Source organism: Electrophorus electricus, chromosome 1 (genome assembly GCF_013358815.1).
Source record: "Electrophorus electricus isolate fEleEle1 chromosome 1, fEleEle1.pri, whole genome shotgun sequence".
Classification (NCBI taxonomy): Eukaryota; Metazoa; Chordata; class Actinopteri; order Gymnotiformes; family Gymnotidae; genus Electrophorus; species Electrophorus electricus.
The window spans coordinates 18,651,933-18,661,894 of record NC_049535.1 but is presented as its reverse complement, the minus strand read 5'-3'; the positions used below and the strand labels follow the sequence as shown (position 1 = coordinate 18,661,894).

General features: G+C 52.1%; 1 protein-coding gene across 2 annotated transcripts in view; it reads right to left on the bottom strand.

Moving 5' to 3' along the window:
• Nucleotides 1-699: 699 nt before the first annotated feature.
• Nucleotides 700-9,962, bottom strand: part of axin2 (axin 2 (conductin, axil)) — a 16,545-nt gene continuing 7,282 nt past the window's right edge. Inside the window, exons 4-11 of one of the 2 annotated variants that reach the window (XM_035531441.1) lie at nucleotides 9,107-9,209; nucleotides 7,455-7,595; nucleotides 6,792-7,315; nucleotides 6,159-6,326; nucleotides 5,864-6,067; nucleotides 5,435-5,530; nucleotides 4,654-4,821; nucleotides 700-2,254 (exon numbers count right to left, since the gene is read on the bottom strand). In XM_035531441.1, coding sequence (XP_035387334.1) covers nucleotides 2,128-2,254; nucleotides 4,654-4,821; nucleotides 5,435-5,530; nucleotides 5,864-6,067; nucleotides 6,159-6,326; nucleotides 6,792-7,315; nucleotides 7,455-7,595; nucleotides 9,107-9,209 — 1,531 coding nt within the window. In that variant the 3' untranslated portion in view covers nucleotides 700-2,127. The remainder of the gene's footprint in view (nucleotides 2,255-4,653; nucleotides 4,822-5,434; nucleotides 5,531-5,863; nucleotides 6,068-6,158; nucleotides 6,327-6,791; nucleotides 7,316-7,454; nucleotides 7,596-9,106; nucleotides 9,210-9,962) is intronic. The other variant, XM_035531445.1, reaches the window with a different exon arrangement.

Sequence of the window (9,962 nt, the reverse complement as noted above, 5' to 3'; positions counted from 1 at the left end):
AAAGCTCTGTCCCCTGCCTCTCCAGTGAAACAGTGATCTAAGCCAGGCAGCTATAGCCATTCCCACAGTGCAGTGTGAATCAGGAGCCACTCTGTGCCAGAGAGGCAAAGAGAACAACCCGACAGCCGAGGGGAAGGTTCCTGTTTCCTGGGGGCAGTTTGAAGGTTGGGATGTATGCTCAAGGAAGCGTGAGGGTTTTTTTTTTTCCATGGGAAAAGACCAAAGATCGGGAGTTGATCTTTTGTGGTAGGAGCTAGGAGATCCCTAATTAAGGATGGGGGTGGCACAGCAGGTCTGGGAACAGCTCAGAAAGCAGAGGGCACAGAGTATGGGGTGGCACAGCAGGTCTGGGAACAGCTCAGAAAGCAGAGGGCACAGAGGCTTTGAAACGATGGCAGTGAAATTAATGAGCCACAAACAATTCCTCTGCCTGGATACAAAGCCCGTCTACTCTTTAATGAATGAAATTAATGGCCAATGAGGGAGAGCCTTGATGACATACTCTTTGCGCTGTCATTTGTCAGGTTTGCAAGCAACTTTGGAAAGCAAACTTAATCACACACGCAGACAGACAGACAGACACACACACACACACACACACACACACGCACACACACACATAACACAAGCACGCACGCACACTCACACGCACAAGCACATATGCAGACATGCAAAGTAATCAGTCTAATCTCAGTTGAATTAATTTGAAAAATATAAACATTTTAATAAAGGCTACATCTCTTCATAATTACAATAATTAAAGTACCAAGTCATCTTTAAAATGATGTTCTATATAATGCATAATTTACATTTAAGTGGAACAAAAGCCTTGGTAAGCGAAAACAAAACAAAACAGAATATCATGATTACGAGATTTGAAAAAAAAAGCATAAAAAATCTTTGAAACATAAACCCCTTTAGAAAAGCAAGGGAAAGTTACACCCTGAAGCAGGGTAGCACATAGCATGGTGTCCACGCAGGCACAGGGACGTCTGAGCCATCAGCGTTAGGGAACGCTCCTCCGCTGGCTCATCTCAAGCCTAGCCAGGAGCCCACACACTCCGCCCCCCGGCCCAGGCTTCGGTACAGGACGCACGCGACTCTGCTCACGTGCTCTTTCGACTGGTTTCCGACGCAGGTTTCCAGGGAGAAGGAGGGGCTGGGGTCGGCTGTTGTCGCACTAATATCACGTTCTTGTGTGTGTTCCAGGACAAGGACGTTCACGTTTGCGCCAAGCCTAGGCCCCGAGAAGTCAAAGGCACTACCATACAGAATGTGACAGGGCACGTGGCCCGTGATGAACGGGCTACCAAATCACCAGAGAGGGCAGGGAGAAGTGGGTGGGTCCAGCGAGGAAGTCATGTCCTGACTGGCTGGCACAGGCTCTCAGCGTAGTCCATTAATTGGACGGGGGAGGGGCTGTAGTCAGACTTAGGTCCATGCATGTGTTTCATTGGAAAGATCTCCCAATTCAACAAGCAGCTTGTCCATCAGCTGGACATGGGGCAGGAGGGACATGACAGTTTAATAAATATTAATAGTCTTTTCTGTGACAAAAGCATAATATAACGTGCACATATAAGCACCTCTGTATACACACACACACACACACACACTTACACTTACACACACTCTCAAACACTACAGTTAGCACAAACTCAACATTGCTCAGCAGTCCATAGTGCGGGTGGCTTCGGAGTATTGTTCTAAAAACAAAAACACAATCAACATGGCACACACAACCCAGTCACCTGCCTGTTCACACAGTGGTCATACTCATAGTGTCTCTGGAGTGCTCCAATTTGTAGGAATGGTGCCAGATCTCCCAGGATGCAATGTTGATGTTCTCAACCAATAGGCATACTTCATTGGCTAGTATTCCTTCAATAGCTTGGTGAGCCAAAACGAAATAAACAAACAAAGAAAAACGTTTGGTGGATATATTAACATTTCTTTAGCTTGGAACAACACAGGTCTATGTGGAGAAGTCCGTATCTGTGTCTGCCGGCCTTGAGTGGTGAGTTAAGTCCATGTACGGAAAGCTGTTTCGACGAGAGCACGTGGCGAGATAAGTCCATGTACGGAAGGCTGTTCCAGAGGGAGCACGTGGCAGTGGGCATGGCCTTGCTAGTCCACTCGCTCCACTTTGCCTAGGATTTTGCCCTCATACATGGGCAGAACGCTTCCATCATCCCACACCTCCTCGAATACAGCCCCGCACTCAAACTCATCACTCGCCTTCTTAAAGTAGTACCTGCGAACACAGAGAGACATGGCACATAAAAGGTCATGTACGGACACTCTTGCAAAAAAAAAATGTACATCTGCTTTTAAATCATTCTGTTGGCCAGTCTATGGCACGTCCCAGCCTCCGCCCCTCTGCCTACAACCCCGCCCCTTTGCCTGCCAGGGCTGGCCCCGCCTCTTGCCTGTGCTGAGCAATGCTTCTGATGTCTGTGGGCAGTGTGTGTGGCTCAAACTGCCTGAGTTCTAATTAAAAGAAGTCCTTCAGAACAGCGGTGAGCCGTGCATTGTTGCCCTCGGTCAACTCTGGGCCAAAAAAGAGGCTTTGCTCTAAATTAGAGGGTGTGGCTTAACTGCTGACGCCCCTCCATGCTAACATCCCTCCCCTACTGCGTGCCGCCTGTGCTCTTCTGTCTGCTGGTGTCTAATTGGGAGTGCTGTCAAATGAAGGCCTTCTTTCACAGAGGTTGATATTTTGGGTGCCGGAAAGTCTGCATGTCGCCACAAACATACACACACACATACATACATACACACACACACCACACTATTCTTGTTCCACGTCTGAGGCTACAGGGAGAAACAGCACTCATGACCCAGAAGACGGAGATCATCATCTCATCATCATCATCTTCAGGAGGTGAAAGACTCCACCCCCCCCCCACCCTCCCATTCCCCTTGCAAAACAGCGGGGGGGCCAAGCAGAGGAGTGCAGTGGAAAGGGGTCCAGCAATAATTAGCTCTGTAATGGAAAATGCCTACCATTTCACTAACAAATGTAGTGTGTGCTCGATTTCTGAGAGCTGAGTTTCCTCCACTTTACGAGCAGACTCCACCAAGTCATTCAAAATGGTGCACATAAAACAGGCACAGGAACACAGAAGGCCTACAGACGTGTGCGCCGACAGCCACGGGAACATGGAAAGTCCTGCCAGCCGTGCTTCTAATGAAAGCAAGGCGCGCATTGGCCATGCAGGAGGGCCTCGCGAAGCAAGCGGCCCATTTACGGAAACCTTCGATAACGCAGAGAAGATCCGCTGGGCCTATGAGCAGACCCTTGTGAATGTAAGACAGTGCAGAAGGGGGCGAAGTGTCACGTAATTACGTTCTTATTCAAAGGGGAGGGGCTTATATTCTCTTCCGCGCAAACCTTCAAACAGCAATGAGAGCTCTTACTGGGAACAAAATAGTTGGGAGAGAGAGCAGGAAAACGACAGAAAGAAAGAGGGGGTCGGTGTTCCCCTGGAACCCATGTTATGCGTCCGGATTCTTCTCCTCACATCTGGCACCAATATCATCTGGAAACGCTGGTGAGTGCTGGTCTGTGTTGAATCGCTGCCATGGCCAAATAACCCGGCTCCACACATTCTCTGCTATTAAAACCATCAGCTTTGAATTCATTTAGCCCAGGAAGGGGTGGGGGGCAGGAGGGGGCAAAACATAAAGCCCAAAGATGGTGCAAGGCAGTAGATCTTCAGTTCAGTGTTGAGGTCTATGCATGAGGACAGTTCATAAAGGCTGGAGGTTAAATCCACCAAGCATCTGAAGGGGGTTTTATGTCTAGGGGTTTTACTAGGTTTAATCCCGTAGCTCTTAATGGAACTGGGGCAGAGAGGGCAAGCTTGAGGGGGGCAAATATGACCATTCATAGGGGCCAGTGGGGGCAGCGGTAGCTCAGTGGTTAAGGTACTTGACTTAAGGAAGGTTGCTGGTTCAAGTCTCACCACTGTCAAGTTGCCATAGTTGGGCCCCTGAGCGAGACCCTGGATAAAAGTGTCAGCTAAATGCCATAAATGTAAATGTCATAGATCTTATAGTCAGCATGTTACACATGTGTGCGCTGTGGTGTTTGACAAAAGTTTCGTTCAACGATGACAGGAACTAAACCATGAAGCTCTTTCGAGTGCACGAGAAAAATCTGATAAAAAATGACAGCGTTATTATGTGTACACAAAAACACATTCACACATACAGCAAAATACATGCACACAAGTGCTTGTGAGCAATGTAGCTTAATACAATTGGTGAAGAATTTGTCTTTGTGCATGAAATAAAAGGACCAGGCTTCAAAGAGGTGCTTATTAAGTGCCTTACGATGAAACCAATACCAGATGTGACCAAACGGCTCCAGTTAAAATTCTCTCTTCTCTTCTCTTTCCTTTTATGTACACCCACCACATCCCGTTTCCCTCCTTCTCTCTCCCTCCCTCCCTCCCTTCCACTCACTCCAGTAAACAAGCTCCCATAAACCGCTTGCATTAACCACTTGCACCAAGTCACTCAGCCTGCGCTCTGAGCCAGGCTGATATCATGGCAGTGTGGGCTTTGCCAGTTTGGGAGGAATGGTCCAGTGAGAGGGGAGTGGCCCAGTACGGAGGTGGGGGGGTGGGGGGTTGAGTGAGTGCGTACCGGTAGTTGCCCTTCTTGCGGAGCTGCTCTTTGAAGTGGCCGAGGGTAAGGCTGTGGCTCTTCATCATGCGGCGGTAGGGGATATCCTCACCACAGAAGAAGTAGGTGACCACGGTCTCGGCGCCGACAGCCGCGGGGCCTCCGCACGCTTGCTTTGGCTCCATATGACTGTAGAGAGAAGAGGATGCAGTGAGACAGGATGGTATGAGAGGTGAGTGCGTGGAGACACAGTGTGAGAAGACGCGCTACTGAGTCGTGTTACCAAAGACAAAGGAACCGGGCTCAGTGGAGGGAATGTCTAATGCTCCGAACAGGAGTCTACTTTCACCTTCATTACTGACATAGGACAGGCCTTATCGAAACCATTTTGAATAGTCTAGGAGAAACTCTGGTCTCAGTTCAGGCCAACTCCTGACATTCTGCACAGTAACTGATGCCACCATGGTCGTCAGCAGTGTTAAATAACAGTTCCAGTGAGTGTTTATGCCATTCCAGGCATAGACCTGTGATGCGCCTCCACCCACGCCACTGACAGAGCAGGAGACCGAGAGGAAGACAGAGGAGAAAAAGACAGCTAAGAAGAGGGATAAGATGCCACCAAAGTGTATAGAGAGAAAGGAGGAAGAGGAGGAAGATGAGTGTGGACATGGCTGTGGGAAATGGATCGGTGATGGGAGAGGCCCTCCATACGCTTGTGTGGGTCACGTTACAGAACAGCGGGTCAGCGTGGGCAGCAGCCATCTCGGCCTGGGCGAGGATGAGGACATGCAGAGAGACTCACTCGTCAGTGTGTGGGCCTGTGGAGGGGAGGGAGACAGCGCTGTTCTGCACAGACACTGGCTGGTTCCGCTCTCTCTGAAGGCCTGGGGTCGAATGCCTGATGACAGCAATCCATAATCAGTATTTAGTTATCAGTACTTAATAAACCTCCGGTAGTGTGATGGAGCTCAATTTCAGCCAAACTTAAACACCTAACCCAAGTCCAAACACCTAACCCAAATTCAAAACACCTAACCCAAGCTCAAAACACCTAACCCAAGTCCAAACACCTAACGCAAGTCCAAACACCTAACGCAAGTCCAAACACCTAACCAAAACTCAAAAACACCGAACCCAAACCCAAACACCTAACCCAAGCTCAGTAGCAGGTCATGAACAGGGGAGCCATGAGAAGGCTGCAGTTTATGGTGGTTTGTGGGTGGGGTCTCACCTCTGTTTGGGGGGTTTGGAGACCTCCTCCAGGCGCCGGCAGGCCTCCTCCAGCTGGGCAAGGGTGTTGGGTGGGGGCAGAGGGGGCATGGCTGGATCCTGGACGAAAGGGTGGGCGGGCTGGGGGGCACGGAGGTGCCCGCTGCCACTGGCTCCGGCCAAGGCGGGCGAGTCGGAGCCGTACAGCTTCCTGGTGCTCTGGGTGCTGTGGAGGCAGAAGTCACATGGTGTCAGGGATTTACTGGTGACGCATATCCCAGGGGATTGTGGGAAATGGAGTTTCTCAGGGGTCAGACCTGTGCGGCCTGTGTCGGGCCTGTCGGTCGCTCTCCAGGATCCACTGCCAGACGTTCTGTGAGCGGTCGGCGCTGTCCATGGGCAGCTGGAGGGTGGAGGTGCCCGTGCCTTCACCACTCACCTCCTCACCTGACTTACACAGGCGCTTGGACAGAGAGCTGGAGCATCTGTGAGAGAGAGAGAGAGAGAGAGAGAGAGAGAGAGAGAGAGAGAGAGAGCAAGTCTTTCAGACAACCTTCGAAGTAGGCATGCAGGAACTTAAAGGGGACATATGAAAAATGTACTTTCTCAGTGCTTTTTCACATATATTTGGGTATCCAGCGTGCCAATGCACATATTGTGAAATAAGACAGGCCAGTCAGTTTCTGGTGGGCTGTCTATGTCAGAAAACCTGGGCTAAGACGAGGCGTTCAAAATTTGCTCTCCAGATATGGCCATCAAACATGCTCGCAGAGAACTCCTGAATACTGAAACTGAGTATAACGCAGCCCTGCTCAAGATCTATCAGTGAAGTACGTTACACTACACATGTGCATACATTTGTGGAATATAAGATTCCATAGACTAACTGCAGTGCACTGTTCAGGACATTAACTAGAACAGAACGGCAGACATGGTGAAGTACAGCTCACCCTATCAGGGATGCGTGGGCGTGGTTGGCCTGCTCCCGGCCCAGGCTGCGGCTGCGTCCGTGGGGCGAGTGGCAGCACTCCACCCCGGGGCACACGCCCTGCACCCTCTGGGCCGCCTCCGACTCGATCTGCTCCTTGCTCTTGGGCGTGGAGTGGTGGTGGATGTAGTGGTGGTGGACGAGCTTGGTGGAGGGGCGGGGCGCGAGCGCTCGTCCCGGCGGGTAGGCGGCAGCAGGGGTGGGGCCAGCCAGGGGACGGGGCCCGCCAGAGGCCCCCCGGGGCAGGGGCCGTAGTTCGGGCGAGCGACAGCGGGGTGAGTGGCGCTGCACGCCAGGCGACTGGCAGCCCGGTGTCTTCAGAACGCGGGACAGGTGCTCGTCCAGGATAGCCTGTGGGTCCTCCTCACAGGGGGCCACAGGGAGCAGGGGGAGGGAGTGGGAGGCCCCGCTCCCAGGGAGCAGGGGGAGGGAGTGGGAAACCCCGCCCCCTGCATTGGACAGCTCTGCCTCCTCACGTTCCTCTTCCTACACACACACACACACACACACACACACACACATACACACACTTAGCCACAGGCTAGTAACAAAACCCTCATTAATCAGCCATGCAGTTTCAGGAGAAAAGGCTCCAGGTTCCGGAGTGAGAGCAGGAGAGTCCAACCTCCTGGATCTGCTGCAGTCTCTCCTCCAGTGAGCTCATGGTCTCCTGCTCTCTCCGCAGTCTCTCCAGCCGGGCGATGAGCAGGGCGGCAAACCTGGCCGGCTCCACCGGTGCCATCTCTTTAGGCGGCGGACGCACCTTCTGCAGGAGTGAGAGAGCGAGGAAGAGGAAGAGAGAGACCTTATGAGCAAGATGGACTGGGGCCCTCTAACCTCAACACACTCCCTGACACACACACACACACACACACACACACACCCCTGAGCAGGTGGTCACGCTCGGAGGAGCCCAGGCTGGGGCCCTCTGTAGTCCACCCAAGCCGCCGGCTTCAAAGGCCCCACCACACAAAAGAGCAGAACAGGTCGTTAGGCAGGCAGGACCCAGGGGCCTTACATCCACAAACAGACTTGGTGGTAGCAACGACCGAGTACATGGGGGAGGTGGTTTACAGAGAGAGGGAGCGAGTGAGAGGGCAGAGACACCGACAGTCTTCTTTTCCATTCTTCTCTTTTTTCCTTGCAAAGAGGACATACAGGGCATGAGGGCATGCAACGATCGTGGCAGAGGCATGGAGAGAGGAACTGAGAACACAGACACAGAGGGACAGGAATAGGAAGTGGTGAGAGGACAGGATGTGCAGGTTTTACTCTCGCTCTCACTTTCCTGGCCTTACAGTTCTCTGGCTTTTTGCCCTAGGAGACCATGTGGTTCTCAAAGCTGTGCAGACCACACACGCACATGCAAACATGTACACTCACACTTACACACCCCAACGGAGGGGATGGGGAAAGACAGATATAGTGGGGGAAATTCATGCAGTGATCGAAGCGAGCGAGGCGATTTGGGCCAAATCGTCGTCGTTCAGAACGGCCCATAAGAGCGTTGCTCCGCTGAGCCACTGCTGAGAGTCTGGAAGGTACAATACTTCCTCATGGACTGTGGTAACAGCGGATGTGTGTGTGTGTGTGTGTGTGTGTGTGTGTGTGTGTGTATGTGTGTGTGTGTGTGTGTGTGTGTGTGTGTGTGTATGTGTATGTATGTGTGTGTGTGTGTGTGTGTGTGTGTGTGTGTATATGTGTGTGTGTGTGTGTGTGTGTGTGTATGTGTGTGTGTGAGTGTGTGTGTGTGTGTGTGTGTGTGTGTGTGTGTGTGTATGCGTGTGAGTGTGTGTGTGTGTGTGTGTGTGAGTGTGTGTGTGTGTGTGTGTGTGTGTGTGTGTATGTGTGTGTGTGTGTGTGTGTGTGTGTGTGTGAGTGTGTGTGTGTGTATGTGTGTGTGTGTGAGTGTGTGTGTGTGTGTGTGTGTGTGTGTGTGTGTATGTGTGTGTGTGTGTGTGTGTGAGTGTGTGTATGTGTGTGTGTGTGTGTGTGTGAGTGTGTGTGTGTGTGTGTGTGTGTGTGTGAGTGTGTGTGAGTGTGTGTGTGTGTGAGTGTGTGTGTGTGTGTGAGTGTGTGTGTGTGTGAGTGTGTGTGTGTGTGTGTGTGTGTGAGTGTGTGTGAGTGTGTGTGTGTGTGTGTGTGTGTGTGTGTGAGTGTGTGTGTGTGAGTGTGTGTGTGTGTGTGTGTGTGTGTATGTGTGTGTGTGTGTGTGTGTGTGTGTGTGTGTGTGTGTGTGTGTGTGTGTGTGTGTGTATGCGTGTAGAGGACACTTACAGGAAAGGGAGGCAGTGACACTTGGCCATTCATCCTCACATTCCTCTGCATCTCCCTCTGGAGGTGTTTCTTGCTGCCCAGTTTGTATGGTGGGATCCCATCCCTGGTGGGACAAAGAGTCAGACAGAGTCAGAGTTACACCCCCGAACACACGTGTCACTCAGTTGAAGCATTCGCGTCTCTAGCATTCTCTCGCATTTTGCGGCTGCCCTTAACGGCCTGTAGGAAGCCTTCCAGTGCACCTGCCTCCCCCAGCCCCGGGGTCACTCACAACCTGCCGTTTGTGGCTGTGTAGCTGATGCTACGGTTTCCCACTGTGCTGCTCCACTGCTCTGAACACCCGACGCTGTGCCGAAGGCTTGCGTTTCTACGCCCGACTCGGAGAAAACGAGTCTGTTTGGATGGGACGCCCTCACAGACCTCCCGAGTATCCCCCTCTCCCCAAAGCTGCTTCCCTCTCTGGCTGAAAATCCCGAGCTCTTCCTCTGCACCCACCCTCGACCCCTCAGTCCTCCGCCCCCCACCCTCCACCTCTGCGTCCGGGTTTCTGCCCTATAAGCTGCGATAGCTTCCTAGGTTTAATGCCCTTCTACAACCGCCACCCCTCCAAAATCGTCCGGAAGCGCCAGACCCGGCCCCGGTTCCGTCTCCCGAGCTGCTGTGAAAGCTCACAGCCGTCCGCACAAACCAGGAGCTCCAATCTTCATTTGGCAAGCAGTGCTGCAGTCAGTCTCTGATCTGGGCAACATCAAAAGGCTGGTTTGTAAGATAAGGTAATGTTTGAAGTCGGCCGCGGCAGCATTCCCTAGCGTCCAAGCGAATCCATAAATAAGATATAAGACCCCCCCCTCCTCTC